Here is a 24,348-nt window from a genome sequence, read left to right as displayed (position 1 = left end):
TTTATGACATTAATTGTATTTGTGAGTTTAATTGAAGACCTTATTGAGCGGCTTCTTTTCCCTGTGAAAATGTTAATATACTTTTATAATATATTCAACATACATTTTTGGTTAAATCAATGATAATCGATAATTGATAATGTGCCTTCATACTGTATTGCATATGTATTTACCTTTCCGGCATCGCGGGTTTTAGTTCTCATCTTGTTGACCTGGGATTCAGCGATGTCGGCACGCTCTTCAGCCTCCTCCAGCTCATGCTGAGTCTTTCTGCACTTAGACAGATGAACGTTGGCTTGTTCTTCCTAGAATAAGATAGAAATAGTTCAAAAGAGCATCTTGCAATTTATAGCAGGGGTCTTCAACGTTTTTCAGGCCAAGGACCCCTTAGCTGAGAATGAGATAAAGCAGGGACCCCCCCACTACATATTGTATAAAATTGTGTTGCATATTAAACCTTTCCATAGATTTCACAGATAGCTTCATAGACTTGTTTGACAGCGCTGTCATGTTAATGTGTATTTTCAGATATTTAACCATTTAAACCATCAATGCTTAGTAAACTTGACCTTTCACTCTGTACTTAGTCTGCTCTTTTCATTTCCCTCTACACCAAACTAAGCCATATAATGTTATGGCTTAGTTTATATATATGCTATGTTTGGCTAAAGTTCTCCTCAGAATAGTAATGCTAGGGTTCAAGTGGTTAATGTAAAAAAAGAATAATGATAATCCTATCACACAAAGATTTGGCGGCCCCCCTTGTAGTAACTCTGAGGACCCCCCTGTTGAAGATCCCTGAATTATAGTCTAAACTTGACAATCACCACTTCGAGCTCTGCATGGTTCCTTATTGTGCTTTCTGCAACCACACCAAAACACATAATTATCTATATTTTTCTTACCGCTTCCTCAGCCTGCCTCTTGTAGGCCTTCACCTTGAGCTGCAGTTTGTCGACCAGATTCTGAAGCCTGGCAAGATTCTTCTTGTCCTCGTCAGTCTAAAGTGAGAGTGAAATTATGAAACAACGAGTTGTACGTCGATGGCTATAATGGCATGAAGTGAACATGATGACACAGTACCTGGTATGTCAGCTCCTTCACCCTCCGCTCATATTTGCGGACACCTTTGATAGCATCTGCTCCACGTTTCTGCTCGCCTTCGACCTCAGCCTCCAGTTCACGCACCTTCAGGATTTAATTATACATTATGATATGTATTTCTTATGATTTCATTGTGTATAGACTATAACCCACGCACAGTGTTCATTTTGTCTTGCTTGGTTGCATGTGGGTGTCACACTCAGAAAATAGTCGATCTACAAGCTCACAATGCGTCGCAGACCCGTTGTGAGCTTGTAGATTGGCTATTTTCGGCGTGTGGCACAGGCACTACGACGCCATCAATGCCCTTCAAAATACATTTTAGTTGACTCAATCAACAGTAGATTTAGTTGACTAAAATGTTATGATATTTAGTCAACTAAATGGAATTTTATTCAAAAGTGTTTTTGCAGTCAAAATGAACGGGTATAAACTGCATCTTACCCTAGACTCCAGTTTCTGGAGCTGCTTTTTGCCTCCCTTTATAGCCAGGTTCTCAGCCTCATCTAGGCGGTGCTGCAGGTCCTTCACGGTGACCTCCAGGTTCTTCTTCATCCTCTCCAGGTGAGCATTAGTGTCCTGTTCCTTCTTCAGCTCCTCTGCCATCATAGCAGCCTGGAAAGTATGTTTTTGTATTTATTGTATCGTTCCTGTCTGTCAGAAACCTCCTGTCCATATTCTAACTTTTTGTGTTTTCTTCCCGTAAATTAATGCCCTACTCGATCATACTACAGCTTCGCACAAAAGCATGGGTTTATTTGGGGGGGGGGGCTACGTCACACCGCCGATCCGACCGATATGTCTGAATCATAGTGTTAGGGGTTTTGTCAGAGTATCCGTTGTACCTGTCTGTCAGTGTCCCTTTTGTGCCCATATATGGAGATCCTTGATGTAATTAGTATTATATGCCCATACCTTGTATATTGGCATGCCCATATATGGACATATTGGTCGGATCGGACGTTCTGGACAACCGGATATCTGAAAGAGTTTGTTTGTTTATGGCTATGTCTGAGTCATAGTGACATGCCTATATATGGGCGTATCGGGTTTGTTTATGGTTATGTCTGAGTCCTAGTAATCTCTCAAGAACAGATTCAGAGCTTTCACAAGTGAAAAACGCTGGGCGCGCTGTTTTTCCTTTTTATTTGACGATGGGTTCCCAGATTTGAGTCCTAGTGACATGTCTATATATGGGCGTATTGGGTTTGTTCATGGTTATGTCTGAGTCACAGTGACGTGGCCGTGGTCCGCCCACCGACCAGCCCGCCTTCCCATTAGCCAATTATAATATAGGATAGGATAAGAGGTGGACATTCTAACTTACGTCAGTGATGGCTTTCTTGGCCTTCTCCTCAGCATTCCTTGCTTCTTGGATACTGTCATCCACTTCACCTTGGACCTGGAGCTGGTCAGCCTCAAGCTTCTTCTTGGTGTTCAAAAGGCTTGTGTTCTAAAATAAACATTCAGTATAACAATGTAAGTATACATGACCTGTAAGTACAATATAGGTAGGGTAAGTGATAGTTTTTGGTTGAAACAAAACGTTTCAAGCATTATTTTCTAATAGTAGTCATTGCTATAGAGTGTATGTTCAGTCTCCCTGTCTCTCCAGTTCTTTAAAAAAACGAAATTACATTTTCAGGTAGGTTGAAAAATGTCAGCCAATCAGGAGAGAGTACCCATTTATCAGTGTTCCAGTTCCAATTGTGTCTGCTCATTTCTTTGTGTCATCACTTCCAATTTCATTTGATTAATCTGTATCCTGTCTGAGTTCTCAACCCTGATTGGATAAAATTGGTATCCTCTTTAATAAAGAGCTGGAGAGACATGGAGACTCCTGTTACTGAGTACTACCAGAATATAGAGCTATATTTAACACTTATTTTAACCAAAGAAAATCACTTACAGTACCCTACCTTTAAGGAGTGCTGATCTTTTCTTTTCTTTTTTGTTTTACCTGTGAGTGTAACAGTCCAGCACGCTCACTAGCTTCTAACAGTTCTTGCTCAGCCACTTTGCGGCCTCTCTCCGTCTGTTCCAGAGCCGCTCTCAGCTCGTCGATCTCAGCGACCATGAGAGCGTTCCTACGCTCCACCATGGCAGCTTGCTCCTTCACATCTTCTACGGCTCTGAGAGCATCATCAAGGTGAAGTTGGGCATCCTAAAATAAGTCGCATTTGAGATTTTCATTAGTAGAGAAAAAGAGATGTGGCCACTCATTCTTCAGAGCAGTTCCTGTTTGAGTATTATGTATATGTAACGCCAAGGATTCAAAAAACGGGTCTCCCGCGTGGAAAGCCAACATCCTATCCACTAGCGGCTAGCCTAAAGTGGAACTCCCCCTTAACTGAGGGACATATTAGGCTTTTTGGTCATCAGGCAGAGGCTTTGAGCCACTACTGCTACATATGTCACATAGCCAGACGATCAGAGATCTCCGCGTATACTGATACTGTACATCTGGTGAATTCTAAATTGAATGGGCACAGTTAGACAGTCGAGATATCGTCCTAATAGGACAGCCCTAAAGCCTTTGCATTGGTGCTGCAATGCAGTCATTTTCCAAATAGATCCACCCAGTTTTAGCCGCCCATTCATTGCGTTTAGATATTACAACATCTGATGTTCTAGGATGATCTAGGCTGATCTAGGCTGAGATTTCTGATCGTCTGGCTACTGTATATGTGTGATTAAATAGAATATTGTCTGGGTGGAAACCTCATATGTCCAAAACGTACTTTTCAGGATTGAAATTCAAAAGTAGCAAAAGTAGCAGATCGACAAGCTCAAAACGCGTCGCTTCGCCCCGAGCTTGCGGATCTGCTACTTTTAATGCTTTCTTGTGACGCTGTAGTGTGATCGAGCAGGGCGTTAATTTACAAAAAAAACACAAAAAGTTAAAACATGGAGATAAGAGGTTTCTGCCTGACAGGAACGATTAGGTAATACGACTTTTGCCACCTTAAGCTGTCCCTGGAGGTTCCTCAGCTGCTTCTGGGCCTCAGCGGCCTGGCGGTTGGCGTGGCTCAGCTGAACCTCCATCTCGTTCAGGTCTCCCTCCATCTTCTTCTTGATCCTCAGGGCGTCGTTCCTGCTCCTGACCTCAGAGTCCAGGGTGCTCTGCATGGACTCTATCACCCTCTGGCTGTTCTTCTTGATCTGATCCATCTCTTCATCCTTCTCCGCCAGCTTCCTGTCAACCTCGCCCTTGATCTGGTTGAGCTCCAGCTGGACACGCAGGATCTTGGACTCCTCGTGCTCCAGAGTACCCTATTGATTGATTGATTGTCCGTAGCATAATGAGTGTAATATCATAGACTGCTCAGCTGTTTGGAAATACATTTAATATTATATTGACGATAAAGATTTACCTCAGCTTCCTCCAGGGCTGTCTGGATCTCTGCCTTCTCTGTCTCCATCTGCTTCCTGGACTTTTCCAGCTCATGCATGTTCTTTCCAGTCTCACCGATCTGTTCAGTCAGGTCTGAGATCTCCTCTGCATGTTGATTGAAACATAATGATTGAGGAAAGGCTCAATCAGCCAAAAAATATATATATTTTTTCATTTGAATAAATGCAATTGATAAAATGACAACCCATTTTGACTCGTTAGTAACACAGTGAATCAAAATGAACTGTTATTGTTGTGAACATTCCATGTAATATATTTGCGTGATTTTGGAAATATAATCTAATCTAAATCAAATGTTTTTCTTAATATTGTGTCATTTACGTCACAAAAAAAACCTAAGTATTGAGGGTTTAAGTGGTTAAATGTCTGAAAATACACATTAACATGAGTCCAACATACTGTATTAATAGAAACGTTTATGTGTAAACAAATAAACAAACAAGCTGTCCAAAAAAAAAATCATTGAAAAGCAATATTGTAGAGAAAGACTGACGTTGCAGGTTCTTGTTCTCTCTCTTCATGGTCTCCAGCTGGTCCAGACACTCCTCACAGGAGTTCTTCATCTTGAACAACTCTGTGCTGAGAGAACGAGCCTCTTTCTGAGCTCCCTCCAGTTCCGCCTGGGCCTCTTCAAACTTTTGCTTCCACTCTGCCAGGACCTGAACACAGATTTGTAATCAAATATGTAATTTAACCAACTTTATGAAGGCTAAAATCATTATAGTCTCACGTAGCCAGACAAAACCGAAACGGAAGCGGGGAGGAGTCGTCACATCCACTTTATAATCCTCTGATCATTTTCAGAGCTTCCATTGCTCCAGACTTTATGACGGAAGCATTTGGAAATTGTGGGAGGCAGCAGTCTGGCTCGCAAGACTAAAATCATTATAATGTTTTAAAATAACAAATGTCATAGGACCTTATCAAAGTTCCTCTGTTTCTTGTCAAGGTTGGCAGCCAAACCATTGGACCTCTCCACATCAATCATGAGGTCTTCCACTTCACCCTGGAGTCTCTGTTTGGTTTTCTCCAGAGAGGCGCACTTGGAATTCACAGCCTCGATTTGCTCCTCAGCTTCCTGAAGGCGCTGGGCTAGCTTCTTCCTGTTGATCAGTTTTAAGTAGTATGAAATTATTGTGGGCAATATTTTTGCATAGAGAGTGGTACCCGATAGTGTAAAACATTGGTTCTCAAAGTGGGGGTCCTCGGGTGGGTTCCAGGTAGCCTGATAAACCAGAAGACACATGATAATGTGAATTTACACGACCGGGATGGTTTGCAGGCTAAGTTCCAGGGGGTACTCAGCTAAATGTGTTGATACAGCGTCACAATCACTTTAACCACCATTTATACTTGTAGATTTATTTTAAAAATAGCAGATCTACAAGCTCACAGCGTGTCACTTCGTGCAGCGCTGCCAACTTGTACATCTGCGATGGTGACACGCTGAGGAAGGCTTGACGCCGAAACATGTCCGTGTTCGCTGTGTCTGTCTGTGCGCATACATGAATTAAAAGTACCAGAAGGACTTTGGTGTGCTGGCTGTTGCTTTCTTACTGTGATCCTACTGGTGTACAACACTGATCACTTACTTAGCTTCCTCCAGCTCCTCAGTGCGTTGGATAGCATCGGTCTCATACTTGCTCCTCCACTGAGCCACCTCACTGTTGGCCTTGGACATTCCACGCTGCAGCTCCACCTTGGCCTCCTGCTCCTCCTCAAACTGCTCCCTCAGAAGGTCACAGTCATGGCGAGATGATTGCACGGCATGGGCAAGGGCATTCTTAGCCTGTCAAAATCAAATCAAATAAAAACATTGTCAACTAAATACAATAACACAATAAAATATGAAACTAGACCTATTTGCAAAAACAATATGTTCCTCACTTTAACCTCCTCTTCAAGGAGTCTCTTCAACTCCTCAACCTGCTGGGTGAAGGCCTGCTTGCCTCTGGTGAGCTGAGAGACAAGAGCCTCTTTCTCCTCAAGTTGACGAGCAGACTCACCTATACAAATTGGAATATTCTTTTCAAAATTGTTCATCAACGTATCATCTCTAATCATGGAATTTGGTAAAGTACCATTCTTGTAGGTTAAGTAGACTTTACAAAGAACATTTACCGTTTTCTGTCAACAGCCTTGCCTTCTGAGCTCCGATATCATGTAGCTGGCGAAGATTCTCATCATGCTTGGTCTTGATTTCACTAAGTTGGTCCTCAAGGGTGCGACACAGCTTCTCATGATTTCCCTGTTAATTAATAATGGACAGAGTCAGTCATTGAAATTCCCCAAATGTATTCTCTCTGTTCCGGTTTCATATTCTCCAAATTTCACTCAATGGTCAATGGAATACTCTGTTTAGAATAGTGGTTTTCAACGCAAGTGAAGGTTTCTTTCAAAACTGGCCTGGCCTTTTGTACATATAGTGTTTGTATTTGTTGATGAAATGTATTATTGTATTGCTATTTTTGTATGCTACGTTGATTAATTGAATACATATGGCCACAATGGAAACAAGTCCCCAGGACTTTTTGAGTTGTCCTTTTAGCTTTAATGTTTTACTGCACCACGTGCTGTTTACATTTCGGACTAATAAGTATTCAATCGATCAAAATTGCCATGTAAACATGGGACAAGTATTTTCCTCAATAATTACAGTCACACAGCAATTCCATTTATACCTTGGCCTTAGCGACGGCCTCCATGTTACTGGACAGGTCGTCGATCTCCATCTTGTACTCGCTCTTCTCCTTCTCCAGCTTCTGCTTGACGCGCTGGAGGTTGTCGATCTGCTCGCCCAGCTCCGCCACGCTGTCGGCCTGCTTCTTGCGGAGCGCGGCGGCGGTGGCCTCGTGCTGCAGCGTGGACTCTTCGAGGTCGCGACGCAGCTTCTGGAACTCGGACTCGCGCTTCTTGTTCATCTCGATCTGAGCGGCGGTGGCTCCACCAGCCTCCTCCAGCCTCTCGCTGATCTCATCCAGTTCTCTGGAGAGGTCAGCACGCTGCTTCTCCACCTTGGCGCGAGCGGCGCGCTCCGCCTCGATCTCCTCCTCCAGTTCTTCGGTACGAGCCTTTTCAAATTCATTAATTGGATTAACGTGAAAATGTATAGTTTGGTCTTACTTATTGTGACAGATTTCAGCTGTTGGTTCTCAAAGTGGGGTCCTTGGGCAAGTTGGGGGGGTACCAGCAAAATAAGTATTTATAGCGTCACAATCATTTTAACCACTTTAAACATATTTTATACGATGGCTATTAAAAATAGCAGATATACAAGCTGCCACGCTATGAGCTTGTATATCTGTTATTACAGATTTGTTTTTGAATAATGATAATCTTTAAAGGTTCTATGACATTCATTTTCACTTTTTTATTTTTTATATTTTTTGGGGGGGTTTATGACCTCAATTACACCCAAAAAAACGGAACTTTGAACATTCAGTGGATTTTCTGTGGTCTGGGGTTTTCTGAATAATTAGGCTGAAAAGTAATCTGTGATTGGCCTTGGACAGTGAAGTCACAGGCCATTAATCCCGCCCACTCTGCTCCTCGCCTCTCCCCTCCCCTATCCTTTCCTTTCAGGGGGGGGGGGGGCGGAGCAGAGGATGATTGACAGGCAAAATCCCTCAACAGCGACACCCGCAGGCAAAGATTTATTTTTTCATTGCAGTTGAAAAGGCTTTAGAAATGTGAGAGAAAAACACCTGCAATGGCTCACTAGAGTGGAATTTTCAGTTAAAACTTTTTATACACATTTAAAGGACATGACAAAGACTTTAATGTGTTGTAAAACTGAATGTCATGAAAACTTTAACATAAATCTTCTCTTCTGGGGGTCCCAAGCACATAACCTAGACCCTCCAGAAAAATGTGATTATGCGATCGCAGAATTTACCGCATAATCATCAAAATGGCGCATAATTATGCGGGGGTAACGTTTTTTTTCCGCATATCACATATTTCGCTTATTGCCACATATTTCGCAACTTAAAATTGCAAAAAAAAACAACGCATATTTCATTGCAAAATCAAGGATTTTAGCCTGCATAATCAAGAGTTTTAACCTGCATAATCAAGGATTTTTGCCCGCGTTTTTCTGGAGGGTCGAATAACCTTTTCAGATGGGGGGGGGTCCTTGACACAAAAAAGTTTGAGAACCACCGGTTTAAGCTGAAGATTTGTAAAGACATTTTAAATACCTGAAGTTCTTTGATCTTCTTCTGTAGCTGAGCCCCCATGGATTGTTCATCCTCAATCTTACTCAGAAGCTGGCTTAATTCAAAGTCCTTCCTGTGGAATACAGTACATGATATCGTCACTGTTGGGCAGAAACCTCTTATCTCCATATTTTCATTTCTTCGTAAATTAACGCCCTACTTGATCATACTACAGCGTCACACAAAAGCATCAAAAGTAGCAGATCTGCAAGCTCGAAACGTGGCGCGAAGCGACGTGTTGTGAGCATGTAGATCTGCTATTTTTGCCGTGTGACAGTTTTGGTAATATGAGGTTTCCACCCGACAGCGACAACTTTTTATTGTCATTCTCCAGGTAGTTTTTCTGCATGCCACATGTAGCGCTCGACATTACTTCTTGAGCTTCTCCTCAGACTGTTGCTTGTCATTCTCCAGGTCCATGATGGATTCCTGGGCCAGTTTCAGATCACCCTCGAGCTTTCTCCTGGTTCTCTCAAGGTCCATGCGGAGCTTCTTCTCTTGCTCCAGAGAACCCTCCAACTGTACAACAATACATTATATTTAATCATTATTCAATACAACAATGGGTTCAGGGGGTCCCCAGCTAAAGGAATTAATATAGCATCACAATCATTTTAACCACTTTATCCATTTATATGTTGGCGATTCAAATATACCAGATCTACAAGCTCACAGCGCGACACTGCGTGGCGGGCTGTGAGCTTGTACATCTGCTGTTTTGGAAAATATTTGGAAAATATAAAAAATGTTTGGAATATATATATGTTTTTTTAACATAAATATTCTTCCAGGGGGTTCCTGGCACAAAACCTGTTCAGATGGGGGGTTGATCTGTGGCCAAATACATCAATCTGGGGGTACTTGATATGTAAAAGTTTGGGAACCACTGCTCTAAAACGTCGGCTTCACTTTGTAAACTCACGTCGTCGACCTGCTGCTCCAGCTTGGTCTTGGCCTTGGTCAGAGTGTTGACTTTGTCCTCCTCTGCCTGCAGGTCATCCAGGGTCTGCTGATGGGCCTCTTGCAGGGCCTTCTTCTCCTTGGTCAGCTTAGCAAGTCCCTCATCCTGAGTGGCCATCTCCTCGGTCAGGTTCTTCACCTGAATGAGTAGAACATCATTTGTTTGTCATGGATTGGTTATTATTTGTACTATAACTTGATAACACCGCTAGAGTCTATATCGATGGTTCTCAAAGAGTGGGGTCCCAGACCAGGGGTCCTTGGGGTGGGGTGGGGTGGGGAATCATTTTAACCACTTTATTCATTTATACATTGGCTATTCAAAAATAGCAAGCTCACAGCGCACGCTGCAAGCTTGTATATCAGCTATTTCTTTCTTCTCTTCTGGGGGACCCTGACACAAAACATTTTCAGATGCGGGGTCCGCGGCCAAATACATATCAATTTGGGGGTCCTTGGCACGAAAATGTTAGAGAACCACTGGTATACTGTACTATAACTTGATAAGACCACTAGAGTTGTATATATCATGAACCTTGTTTTCAGTGGCGTGTTTCTCCTTCTCCACTTTGGCCAAGGTGAGCTCCAGGTCATCGATGTCCTTCTTGAGCTCGGAGCATTCGTCCTCCAGCTTCCTCTTCTTGGCGGTCAGCTCGGCGTTGATCTCCTCCTCGTCCTCCAGTCTCTCGGTGGTCTCTTTGACTTTGGCCTCCAACTGGATCTTACTTTTAATAAGACCCTCGCATCTCTCCTCGGCGTCGGCCAGAGTCTCTTCTCCCTGGTTGTCAATAAAAAATAAAACAAATAAAAAATAAAACATTTAAGTTGAGACTATATACAAGATATTAACAAAATCGCCAGTGTTAATTTCGTCGACTAAAACTATGACGACCAATGTTCCTCGACTACCTTTTTTCACTGACGAAAACTAAACAAAAACTAAGCTATCATGACAGAAACTATGACTAAATATTATTATTGATAAACTATAGAAATAAAAACTAGACTAAAATCTTAGGGAGGGAATAGTGGAGAAGAGATCCAGTAGAACTAAGAAATGTAATTTTATGCTTGGTTGCGCACGGGTGTCGCGCTCCGATCTACAAGCCCACAACGCGTCCGTGACAAGTTGTGAGCTTATAATAATAATAATAATAATAATAACTTTATTTATATAGCACTTTTCAAAACATAAGTTACAAAGTGCTGAACAACAGTAAAAACATAGCATACACGATTAAAAAGTCTTATGGACTTGACATAAAAGCATTCAGTTCAGATAAGCAGTAAAACATATCTGGTAATTAAAATAAGTCAAGGAGCATGGATAAGGAATAAATAATATAACATAAAATAGGTACTAGATAGAAAGACAGCACACACAAAACAGTTATGGCTGATAGGGGGATCTAGGGGAAGGCTTTCCTGAATAAGTGTGTTTTTAGAAGTGTTTTAAAAGATGTCAGGGAATTTGCTTTCCTAATTTCCACAGGTAGGGCATTCCATAGTGTAGGTGCTCGGGCAGAAAAAGCCCGATCACCTTTTGTGACTAAATTTGTTTTGGGGACTATTAGGAGGGCCTCCTCAGAGGATCTTAGGCTACGGGGTGGGTCATAGGGAGGCACCATATCTGTGATGTATTTAGGGGCAAGACCATTTTGGGCCTTAAAAGCTAATAAAAGTATCTTAAAATCAATTCTAAAAACAACAGGAAGCCAGTGGAGAGTTGCTAAAACAGGGGTGATATGGGCACGTTTTCTTGTATTAGTCAGAAGCCTGGCAGCTGCATTTTGCACCAGCTGCAGGCGAGAAATTGTTTTGTGGTTTAAACAGGTGTATAGACCATTGCAGTAGTCCAGACGGGAGGTAATAAATGCATGTATGAGTTTCTCTAGATCTACAGATGACAGGACAGACTTAATTTTTGCAATTGTTCTGAGTTGGTAAAAGCATGATTGTACAGTTTTTTTGACTTGGATATTGAATGAGAGATCCGAGTCGAAGAAGACACCTAGGCTCTTGGCGACCGGTTTTACAGCACTGGACAGGCTGCCCAGGTCGTCTTTTAAAAGGCTAGTGAGATGTGGGGGACCAAAGAGCACAATCTCAGTCTTATCTGAGTTCAACTGGAGGAAGTTTTGTGACATCCATGAGTTTATGTCAGCAAGACAGGCCCTTAGACCATCTAAGCTTCCTTTGGTTGGGGATTTGACCGGGACATAAATTTGCGAGTCATCCGCATAACAGTGGAAGCAAAGCTTGTGCCTGCGGATGATGTGACCTAGCTCCAGCATGTAGATGGAGAACAGGAGAGGTCCAAGAACAGACCCCTGTGGGACACCACACGTGAGAGGGGCTGAGGGGGAGGAGGTGTCACCAGAGACAACGGAAATAGTTCTGTCACTGAGATAGGAACGCAATAGTTCAAGGGCGATTCCCTGCACGCCAACCCATCTTTTCAGGCATGTCAACAGGATGGAGTGGTCGACCGTGTCAAAGGCCGCACTCAGGTCGAGTAGTACCAGTATGGCACAGTCACCATCATCGACTGAGCGTAATAGGTCATTAGTTACCTTATAGAGTAATAGAGCAGCTATTTTCGGCACACAGCTAAGTATAATATCAGGCATTATTTATGACGCCATCACGGCCCGCCAAAACACTTAGTCGATTAAATCGACTTTAGATTTTGTTGACTAAAATCTTATGGCATCAAGTAAAACTGGACTAAAACTAAAACATTTCAGATGACTAAAATTTGACAAAAACTACATGGATTTCTTTTTAAAACTATGACCAAAACTAAATAAAAATGTATTTGCTGTAAACACTGGTTAAGACTAGATATTAACAAATCCCTGTAGCAGTGTTAATTTTGACAGTACATTTTGATTTAGTTTAGTCATAGTCTGTTGAATAAAATTTCATTTTTTTTTCATTTAGTCTAGTTTTAGTCGACTAAATATCATAAGATTTTAGTCAACTAAATCTACAGTTGATTTTGTCAACATAAATGTATTTTGGATGGCCTTTATGGCATCGTAATGGCTGATTTTACACTTGGTTGCAAGCTGAAAATAGCCGATCTACAAGCTTACATTGTGAGGTTGTAGATCAGCTATTTTCAGAGCTCAACACCCGAGCGTAACCCAACATAAAATGACTTGCCTTTTAGTTCTACTGGATCTCTTCTCCAGTCCCTCCATAACATTTTAGTCTAGGTTTTATTTGTTGACGAAATTGACATATTTAGTCTTAGTTTTAGTCATCATAGCTTAGTTTTGATTTAGTTTTCGTCAGGGAAAAAAGATATAGTCGACGAACAGTTTTCGTCATAGTTTTAGTCCTGTAGAGGTGTGTACTTACTGACAAGGCCGCCAGTGCCAGGTCATTCTTCTCCTGCACCATGGTCACTAGCCTCTCCTCCAGTTCCTTCTTCCTGGCCAGGGCAGCAGCCAGGTCGCTCTTCATCTTCTCATAGTTCTCCTTCATATTCACCAGCTCCTTCTCGGTCTCGGCACTCTTCAGAAGAGGCTTGATCTTGTAGTAGACCTTCATCCATGGCCAGTTTTTCACACTGACGAACGAGCGGAGGTTGAACTGGATGGTGGAAATGGCGTCTCTGTGTGTGGAAAACAGTCGCGTTAAAGGAGTAGTTCACCCAAAACATATCTTATATTCTATCAATTACACACCCCATGAAGCCTTGAATTCATGGAGATCTTTTGTTTTTTGTCGCATACCTGAGACAATAATTTGATGACCAGCGGACTCAATGGAGACCCTTTGTCTTTACACACCCCTTCATGGGGTGTGTAATTGATAAACAGTAAAGTTTTCGGTGAACTACTCCTTTAAAAGGTAGGGTAAGTGATATTCCTTTGTTAAAATAAGTGTTAAATAACTCCCTGTCTCTCCAGCCCTTTAAAGGGTTAGTTCAGATTTTTTGAGTATTTTTTGTAGGAAATACTTACCATTAATGTAGTGGTTGCGAAGGTATTAATTGATTGCCCGAGTCCCGTGGTCAGAGTTATGGTCCGTTTCTGATTAATATGAATGTAGTTCCGGTAGATTAGTAGATTTGGTGGGGGCCGCTAATTAAAAATAAATACATTAAAAAAAATAGCGTCATTTGTATTGTTGACCTATTTCTACCATATAGAGCAAGTTTCGTTCAATTTCGACCCCTCTGTCACATGGTACTATTTTTTGTGTCATATATTTTGTGCGTGAGTAGGCTGCCGCGGCGCAGTGATTCTGGACACAAACATTAGTACCATGTGACAGAGGGGTCGAAATTGAACGAAACCTGCTCTATATGGTAGAAATGGGTCAACAATACAAATGACGTTAGTTTTTTTAATTTATTTATTTTTAATGAGCGGCCCCCACCAAATCTACTAATCTACCGGAACTACTTCATATTTATCAGAAACGGACCATAACTCTGACCACGGGACTCGGGCAATCAATTAATACCTTTGCAACCACTACATTAATGGTAAGTATTTCCTACAGAAAATACTAAAAAAATCTGAACTAACCCTTTAATATACAGAACACGCCTTTTCAGGTCGGGGCACCGATTTTATCCAATCAGGACAGAGAACTTAACAAGTGGAATTGGAAGTGACGACACAAAGAAATGAGCAGACAAATTTGGAACTGGAACGGTATAAAATTTAAGCTGATAAATGGGTATCCTCTCCTGATTGGCTGAACAATTGCAACCCCCCTGTGAAATGTATTTTCTGTTTATTAAAGAGCTGGAGAGAGAGATTACTGAACAAACACTTATAGCAATGATTTAGTACTTTAAACTTTTAACAAAAAACTTTTTGTTTTAACCCAAAAAATATCACTCACTCTACATTCATGCAAAAACATTTACTAGATATTAAATAAATCATGTTTTCAATGTACCTGCCTGCCGTCATACCGGCTAACCGCTTCCTCACGACATAACCTCGGGCGAGAGCCTGAGTCATGCTGACCAGAGAGGCCAGCTTCTCGTCTCGCATTTCCTCCAGGACGCCCAGCAGACCAGCTTTGAAGAACACCTAAATAGGGTATTACAAACTATGTCATTAATCGACAGTGGTGGATAAAGCACTCACATATTTTACTTAAGTAAAAGTATCAATACTGCAACGTAGAAATACTCTGTTACAAGTAAAAGTCTGGAATTCAAAATGAACTTATAAAAAGTATAAAAATATTGGTATCAAAATGTACTTAAAAGTACCAAAGGTAAGAAAGTACTCATTGTGCAGAAGGTCCCATTTCACATGTTTTCAAATAGAAAACATATTTTGAAAGTAGCAGATCTACAAGCTCACAATGCGTCGCATTGTGAGCTCGTAGATCGGCTATTTTCAAATAGCCAAAGTTTAAATAGGGCTGAAGTGGTGTTTTGTAATAATAATCAAAATCTACAAAGTAACTAACTAAAGTACAATATTTGGATCCGAGATGTAGTGGAGTAGAAGTAAAAGTTTTGGTAAGTAAAGTACAAATACCTCAAAATTGTACTTAAGTACAGTACTTACAGTAAATGTACTAGTTACTTTACACCACTGTTAATCGACCACAACAATCACAGTCTCAGTCCTCTCTTAATGGCGATAAACAAGATTTGCACTGTGTGTTTACCTTGGTGTGTCCAAACTTGTACTCATCGCGAGGCACATCAATGGACCCAAGCACCTTCTCTGAGGCTTTCTTGTTGTCGATGAACTGGCCCTCAGGGCACGCGCTGGCGTTCAGTACTTTGTACCTATTTTGTGAACAGGTCATGGTGAGGGGCGGCTGTTGTCACGATTAAAAATTTAAGTTGATGATTAATTGTCACACAAATGATTGTGATTAACGATTTGATTGTGTTTTTGCCGTATTGAACATTGGAACATATAAAACAACTTAATTTCTTTTCGCCTTTTAGGCTTTGTAATCAAAAATTGCAGGTCTTAAGCAATTTCAAGCTGCTTGAAATTGTATGTTTTTTTTTATATACCTCTGCTTGAAGTCAGCATAGGGGATTCTGCTGGGGTAGCCCTTCCTACAGATTCTGATGCCCTCCAGCACACCGTTACACCTCAGCTGGTGGATGACCAAGAAGTTCTCCATCAGGCCTGTAAAGATGTTGCTTTTTATTATTATGACAAAATAATTACATACTGGGCTGGTCTGTGGTTCTCAACTTGTGGGTCGGGACTCCTAGGGGGGGTCGCCACTTGATTTTTCTTGGGGGGGGGGGGGGCAAATATTCTTTAAGAAAGAGGCTAATATTGTGATCTGCAGCTTTTAGATCTGCTATTCTGCAGAACCGAGTCAAACAAGGGCTTGTCAGGGTGGGGGGTCCCCAGCTCAAATTTGATTATTTTGGGGGCTCACAGCCTGAAAAGGTTGAGAACCACTGGCATACATTAGAATTTTACGTTCTCTGTGTTTACCTGGAGTCTTGGACTCGTTGGGAATCAGGCAACGCACAAAGTGAGGATGAGTGCTCCTCAAGTTGGTCATCAGCTTTCCCAAGTTATCCTATAGAGACATAATAAAGCCATGGAGGCCTATTATTAGTAAAAAGTGATATCGTTGTTTAATTCCATCATAAGATATTGTGTCTATTTCTAACATGACTATAATGTTGATAATAATGCTTTATTCTTACCCTGAATGCTGCAGACACAGTCTGCATGGAACCACCCTTCTTCTTGCCTCCCTTCTTTGAATTATCTGTATACAGTATTTGTCACATATAATACATATGTAACTTTTCTTACAAATAATGATTCAAATGGACACTTTTGTGCAGATTCTTCATTTGATAAAGTCAGCAGATATATTGCGCTGAACTTTCCAGGGGGGGGTCCTGGAAAGTGCAGCGCTAAACGTCTGTGGAAAATGTGTGGAGAATGTCTGAAGAGTGTAAACTGACTGTGGAAGGTAGACTGACTAACTAATCAAAATTTGATTAGTTAATTTAATGGCAAATCAAGCTTAGGCTGCATGGGATTGCTAAGGCAATCAATTGGCTCATTTGGGCCACGGCCAGAGCCTTTTCTGGTGGTTCTGGGCAACCGCCTATATGACCGACTCGACGCCAGGTCGTCTGCGACGTGTGTGCCGAGTTTGAAGTCGCTCCGTCGAGATAGATGATAGATAATAGATGCTTCATTTGTCTTTGCGGAAATTCTTTTTGCACCAAGCAGCCACCAGGACACAAAAAAGATATGTGGATTACAGACTTCTGCATTTATTATAATATAATTTTTGAATTGATTAGATAGTTTGTTGTCCCTTAATAATTGATTACAGAAATACATCTTTAACCTAGTTAACCACTTAAACCCCAGCTTCCTTATTGTGGGGACACGTTGCGTCGCATTGTGAGCTTGTTGATCTGCTATTTGCAGCGAAAGCTTGCCCCACAATGACAGAAAAGGCACTAGTATAGATAGAGCGCTGAGGGACTCCGCTTAACCATAATGGGGCTTAAGTGGTTAAACATCTTACCTTCAGGCTCGGCAGCGGGATACAAAATGGCCAACAGTTTAACTGAAGACTTCTGGTAGAGCTGCAGAACAGACTCGTTCAACGGGTCTTTATTTTTTTCCAGCCAGCCTGCGAGGCTGTAGTCCACGGTGCCGGCGTAGTGCACCAGGGAGAAGTGGGCCTCGGCCTTGCCTTTGGCAGGCTTGGGCTTCTCAAAGGCCCTGTTCTTCCCAAGATGCTGGTCATAGAGCTTGTTCTTGAAGGAGGTGTCCGATGCCTTTGGGAACATGCACTCCTCTTCAAGGATGGAGAAGATGCCCATGGGCTTTTTGTAAAGGAGGCAAAAGAGACATTTAACCAAAAAGAAAAGAAAATGGGAAAGCAATTCTGTGTAATTTTAGATTTTAGCAGATCCATGTACCTACCTTCTCAATGAGCTCAATGCAGGCAGCCAGGTCCATGCCGAAGTCAATGAGATCCCAGGGTATGCCCTCCTTCTTGTACTCCTCTTGTTCCAGAACAAACATGGTGTGGTTGAAGAACTGTTGCAGTTTCTCATTGGTGAAGTTGATGCACAGCTGCTCCAGGGTGTTGAACTGTGAGTGGAAACATCATTAGCCTCATCTCTTAAAGTCAACATTGTGATAGACGGAATTAGTCTGCCACATAAAACAAGTCCATTATGCTTACGTCAAAGATTTCAAAACCAGCGATGTCCAGAACACCAATGTAGAAGTTTCTCTGCTGCTTGGTGTCCAGCATCTGGTTGATTCTAACGACCATCCAATTGAACATTTTCTCATAGATAGACTTAGCCAAGGCACCCACTGAGCCCATTACCTAAGGAAGTAGGTATTACGGAAGTTATTCGTTTGTGAATGTTATTTCAATTGATTGAATACTTTATTATAAGGAATATGTCAAAAATCTAAGATTGTGCATTTGGTGACAAGTCTTAGATTTTTGGCATGGTGTTAGGTATGGGCATAAGGTTTTCGAAAACCTGCAGTTGCCTGTGCCCCTGTCTCTCATTGTTGTAGGCAGTGTATTATACTGTACATACACATATGGCTACACATTGTTTACAGTAGCTCTTATTGGTAGCACTAGTGTCAAAAAAAATCATTGGAGCATGGAACTATAGGTCAACATCCTGCAGCGATACGGAAAAGATGGATGAGTGGGAAGTATTGCTGTTTCTTATGTATGCGCTTCGTACAATAAATAAATAGTGATAAGGCTGAACAAACTTTGGAATATTTCTTTAAAAACACATGAAGATTTAGTTTGGACAAAAAGGGTTCTGATGGTATGTCATGTTAAGAATATATCATATAATATGTCTCTGTCGGGTGGAAACCTCATACTGTATGTCCAAAACGTACTTTTCAGGATTCCAATTTAAAAATAGCAGATCTACAAGCTCAATACACATCGAGCTTGCAGATCTGCTACTTTTGATACTTTTGTGTGACGCTGTAGTATGATCAAGTTGGGCGTTAATTTGAAAAAACACAAAGAGTTAGAATATGGAGATAGGAGGTTTCTACCCGACAGCAACGATATATAAGGTGTGTGTATGAAATGAGAACAACAACATAATGTATCTTGGCTCACCTGTGGCACAGTTTGCCCCTTAGTGACATACTCGTTTCCCACTTTCACTCTGGGGTAGCAGTAAGCCTTCAGCATGTCTGCTGAGTTCAGACCCATCAGGTAGGCAATCTTGTCAGCCTCTAAAACAAGTTAGGAAAAAGCATACTATATGGAACTTCAGGTCAAAATTTGTGTCAGATCCTGTGTCTATAGGTGAGACATGACCTTTGACACGATCTAAATGTCTCAATAGAAGAGCAGGAAGACAAAATACAACCACCCCAATTGTATACGTTATATTGTATTAACATACTCTACCTTACAGATTGGACAAAATTACATTGTATTCATTAAAAAGTTACAAAGTGAGGCTTTAATGTAGAATATAAGAATATACACATTTTACTGTTTTGATAAAGTACTCGTTATTTTCATTCCTTGGCTGGAGACAATGCTCACCCTCTGTGCCGTCGGGCTCCGCCTGTTCCTCGCGCTGCTTCTGTTTGAAGATCATCTTACCGTGGTGCATCACAGCACCCGTAAACTTGTAGATCGTCACTTTCTCCTCAGCGTTGAAGCCCAGGATGTCAATAGCAGACTGCGTTCAAAGGATTTGAGACGAAACATTAGATCAACAAACATCCCTTTGGGACAATGGTTCTCAAAGTGGGGTCCATTTATATGTTGGCTATTCAAAAAGATCTGCTATTTTCGAAACATTTTGAAAAATATCGAAAATGTTATAATTAATTAATAATATTAAATGTTCTAATGTAAATGAATACATCTTCTCTTCTGGGGGTCCCTGGCACAAAACCTTTTTTAGATGAGGGGTCCGAGGTCAAATGCATTTCAATTTGGGGGTCCTTGACTTGAAAAGGTTTGAGAACCACCGCTTCAGGAAATACATTTTTCAGAGCAAACTGACTGCACGCTGTTTACTCACATCAGTGGCGTCCAGCTCCTCTTTGTCATTAATACTGGCCACTGTGATCTGACCCATGCTGCACAATGGGAAGTCATAGGGGTTTGATGTGATCAGCGCCATTTCTGAAGAAGAAAACGTTTTAAATTACTTTTTTATTCATGAATGTTATCGCTGCATCATCAGTGATTCAATTTACCAATAATCTCAGGTTTGTGGTTGGTCATCATCTGGTAGAAGATGTGGTATCCTCTCTCAGCAGGAAGCTGGAAGGTCACTCTGGACTTCTCCAGCAGATCTATAAGGATTAATGTACATAGCAGATCCAGAAGCTTGCATTTGCGCCACGTTGTGAGCTTGCAGATCTGCTATTTTCACTCATTTGGGTCCTGGGCAAACGTCTAATTTCTCTAAGAGCTAAGAAGTTTGGGAACAACTGCTCTAATGAAGGCATATACATAATTTATCATCTGTGAACGTCATACTTACATGTCTCAATATCTGCACTGGCCAGTCTACCAGTTGTGCCAAAATGGATTCTGATGAATTTACCCTGTGTGATATAAGACAATTTGTAGAATCCCTCTACATTGCAAAATGACTGATGATTTCTCTTACCATTACATTATTTTATACTCACAAAGCGAGAGGAGTTGTCATTCCTCACAGTCTTGGCATTACCATAGGACTCCAGCAAGGGATTGGCTGCAATAATCTGATCCTCCAGTGACCCCTAGAATGTTTTAGACATCACCACATGTTTTAATATGGTCAGTATTCTTATAAATTGCTATATTGTATTCTGTATAGCAACACATATTTCATGTAAAAAAGTTTGTTGAAGTTAACCACTTAAAATCCCATATGGTCGAGCGTAGTCCCTCAGGACTCTATGCTAGTGTATTTTCAGTTTCTGTTATTGTGGGGAAAGCTTTCGTTGAAAATAGCCGATCGATAAGTTCACAACGCGCCGCATTGTGACGCGTTGTCGATCTGCTATTTTCAGCGTAAGCTTTCCCCACAATATGGATGCTGGGGTTTAAGTAAGTGGTTAAAAACCTGTACACATAAATTACCTGCATTTTACCAGGGGTCTGCTCTGCCTTCTTTCCTGAACTAGCTGCTGTGGCAAAATACTGAATGACACGCTTGGTGTTCACAGTCTTTCCAGCACCGGATTCTCCACTGGTTATAAATGCATACATTCAGAGAAATGCAGTTAGTGAATTTGATAACAATGTTAATGTCTGTTTGTTTGTTTTTTAATGCCTAGGCTAGTAGATGAGAAACTTACGTGATCAAGACAGACTGGTTCTCCCTATCTGTAAAAGGTAATGTACTTTTAGTTCTTATACCAAAACCATTATATTTCGTCTCTGTCGGGTGGAAATCTCATATGTCCAAAACTGTTACTTTTCAGGATTCAAATTCAAAAATAGCAAAAGTAGCAGATCTACAAGCTCAAAACACGTCGCTTCTCGCCGTGTTTCGAGCTTGTGGATCTGCTACTTTTTGATACTTTTGTGTGACGCTGTAGTATGATCAAGTAGGGCGTTAATTTACGGGAAAAAAACACAAAAAGTAAAAATATGGAGATAAGAGGTTTCTGCCCGACAACAACGATTCATATGTTTTTACATGGTCCTGACCAGTACATACCAATGAGCATGAACTGATAGGCGTTGTCAGAGACAGAGAAGATGTGGGGTGGAGCCTCAATACGCTTCTTGCCCCTGTAGGCGGCGACAACCTCTGCGTCGTACACTGGGAGCCACTTGTAGGGGTTCACAGTTGCACAAAACAACCCAGAGTAGGTCTGGAGGGGAGAAGAGAGAGAACATAACAAATCAGTTGACCACGTACATACCGTACATACTGTATCTGAGAAAACAGTTCACTGTGTAGATGCACTGTTCTTAGTAGGCCTGTCACAGTTATTACATACAGTAATCGCCTGATCGCAATTATTTGAGAAAATCACAGTTATTTTGCATACTCCATGTTGAAAAATGTTCATATATTTTGAAACATTGTCAAAAATAGTGGAAATAGCAGATCTATAGGCTCACAACGCGCTGAGCTTGTATATTGGCTTTTTCCACTATTAATCTTTTTTTGTAGGTGTGAAGTAATTAAATGTGTATTTTATTTGTCATATCTGCCCTGTGCACCTTTTGTTTACAAAGCCTAGAAGCCAAACAGAAATGTAATTTATTCATAATGTTCACAATGTTCGACAGAAACACAATTAAACCGTTAATCGCAATTATTTGAGCGACAATGAATCAAATACAATTTCCTAATCGTGACAGCCTTAGACACAAAATGCACTGCTCTTAGCAGGTAGACGGTCTTACATATATCATCCATGCTGCATAACGCTCTTTGAGGTTATACAGGACAGAGGCTTCGTTGAGGTGGGTCATCATGGCCATGTCCTCTATTTTATCATACTTGGGAGGGTTCATAGGGTGGACATCCTCCTCGTTCACAGTTCTTTCCTAAATTAAATGAAAAAACACAACTTTAGAATGTCTTGTAATCACAGTTGTACTGTGTCACTATTTGATTTTAGATACACCTCGGCCCTGCTATACCTCCTTTATGTCGAGCACTTCCACGGTGACTTTGCCACCGTCCTTCTTCAGAATTTTACACTTGAGATACAGCTCCTTAGCATCAGCCACATAAGCTGCAGTTTTGGCATCAAAGGGCGCAGTTTGAGCCTCGATTCTCTCCCTCTCTGGCTTACGGAGGTAAATGGCAGCCTTGCCATACTGCTCCATCTCCGCGTCCGTACTCATGGTGGCGGCTTTCTGTAGACAGACAAGTCGGTGGCGTTTGCTGACTTAAAGTCTGACTAGAGAAATGTATTACGACAGTGGCTCTCAACCTGTGGTCTCGACAGTGAAGTGACAATTTAAGGACTTTCAAGACTTATTTAATAACTTTAAAAAAAGAAAGAAAGAAAAGAAAAAAGACCATTACTGCATCAAAATGTATCAACAAACTATGCTATAAAAACTGGTCAAACATTGGCCAAATTGTCAAATAATATAAGAAGATCTGCAAGCTCACAACGCCTCCCAAACCGAGGTGTTGTGAGCTTGTAGATCTGCTATTTTCACAATATTTATCTGTGGAACCGAATCAAACTACCGTAAATGTAATGCCTCAACTCCTATAATTCTAAGTGCTTGTCAGGGTGGGAGGTCCCCAGTTCAAATATGATTATTTTGGGGGGTCGCGGCCTGAAAAGGTTGAGAACCACTGTATTACTATGTAGGACTATTGTGATATTGTGTAGGTTTAATAGAAACATAATGAACACTCACTTTTTTCCCACTATACAAGAACTGTACAACCTTTCAAAAGTGCAACCCCTGAGGGTGACAAAAAAACACATCATATTGACAATTTAAACATGACTAGACCTATACATTTATATTCTAATATATAAATCTATTATTTATTAAAAAGAATATTCCAATTCGATTATTATATTCCAATCCTAGTGAATTAATCAAGTCCTTCCAGACACCACTTCCACACACGCCTCCTCTTAACAGACATTGAACTGTACTTCCCTGTTCTTGTCTTTGCAAACTGTTAATAAAGTATTCAATTAAAACACTCAACTCAGTTCCAAATATGAGTTGAGTGATCCACTTTATGTATAAACATGCTGTGAAAAAAAAAACATATTTGCTCATTCAGATTTTTTGTTAATTATTCTGAATTTAAAAACTTTTTTTTTTCATGATTTAATTTCATATCATTACTGCCGGACAGAAACCTTGTATCTCCATTTTCTTTTTCACAGACTAATGCCACTACTTCATCGTACAAGAGTGTCACACAAAAGTAACGAAAATAGCCGATCTACAAGCTCAACATTGAGAGAACAAACTCTTTGAAAGCGAAAGTTAAAGTGGTTAAGTCTAGCTCTCTGTGAGTTTTTATGAATATTTAAACAATGAAAAGTATTAGTACAGTAGTAACAGTTTGCGACTCAATAATAACTACATTCATTGGATTAATTTGGAACACAGCCTCTTTCTTTTTCTGTTTCCTGAAAAGTAACACTTTGACACACAAGGTGTCCATCCGACAGCGACTGTATATTACAATTGTACTGAAGCAATGCTAGGTTATTTTCCTCACATATACACTTTCAACACATATTCTATTCTAATGCCGTTAAATGAAGGCTAAATTGTTAACAAAGTGCCAGGCAGTTAACATGACTAATGGATACTATGAATGACAGCTCAAGTCTCACTCACCACGGGCTGTTACTCTGAAATCCACTCCGCACTCTAACCAGCATCTCACCAAAGGCCTCCTATATATTGAGTGTTTATTGCATGCATGCAATAAAGCCCTTTGAAAATTGCATGCTATGCAGAAACTATGAAGGACATCACTCCAAAAGGTTACGACAGGTTGTGTTGACATGTTCACATGCCATAAACATGTTTAAAACCACGTTAATACCATGTCTTGCCAATCATCATTTCCTCACCACCTGCTGCTAAATCACTTACCAGTTCATACCAGCGGCTACTGTCCAAATATACTCAGAGGGTGGCAGGGTGTTGCTTTGGGTCGTCCGGTGTAGTATTAACTGTTGTCTG

The 24,348-nt window shown here is 41.0% G+C and overlaps 1 protein-coding gene across 1 annotated transcript; it reads right to left on the bottom strand.

The window, feature by feature from the left end:
* Positions 1 to 40: 40 nt before the first annotated feature.
* Positions 41 to 22,515, bottom strand: LOC311039035 (myosin heavy chain, fast skeletal muscle-like; the record flags this gene model as incomplete). The annotated part of the gene is made up of 39 exons (XM_084048677.1): positions 41 to 61; positions 174 to 305; positions 906 to 1,001; positions 1,084 to 1,188; positions 1,549 to 1,719; positions 2,432 to 2,557; positions 3,065 to 3,268; positions 4,069 to 4,377; positions 4,479 to 4,603; positions 5,013 to 5,178; positions 5,439 to 5,622; positions 6,112 to 6,308; positions 6,407 to 6,525; positions 6,641 to 6,767; positions 7,201 to 7,590; positions 8,719 to 8,809; positions 9,110 to 9,255; positions 9,659 to 9,835; positions 10,232 to 10,474; positions 13,063 to 13,318; positions 14,620 to 14,756; positions 15,349 to 15,472; positions 15,710 to 15,827; positions 16,149 to 16,236; positions 16,367 to 16,431; positions 17,212 to 17,515; positions 17,616 to 17,786; positions 17,881 to 18,030; positions 18,808 to 18,926; positions 19,246 to 19,384; positions 19,733 to 19,836; positions 19,911 to 20,009; positions 20,201 to 20,264; positions 20,352 to 20,444; positions 20,788 to 20,896; positions 21,006 to 21,033; positions 21,371 to 21,527; positions 22,069 to 22,212; positions 22,309 to 22,515. 39 exons carry the CDS (start codon positions 22,513 to 22,515, stop codon positions 41 to 43), a joined length of 5,805 nt encoding a protein of 1,934 aa, XP_083904803.1.
* Positions 22,516 to 24,348: the final 1,833 nt, after the last annotated feature.

This window comes from Gymnoscopelus microlampas (genome assembly GCF_963454915.1).
Source record: "Gymnoscopelus microlampas genome assembly, chromosome: 22".
Taxonomy (NCBI): Eukaryota; Metazoa; Chordata; class Actinopteri; order Myctophiformes; family Myctophidae; genus Gymnoscopelus; species Gymnoscopelus microlampas.
The sequence above is the reverse complement of the archived record's forward strand: the minus strand, read 5'-3'. Positions and strand labels throughout refer to the sequence as shown.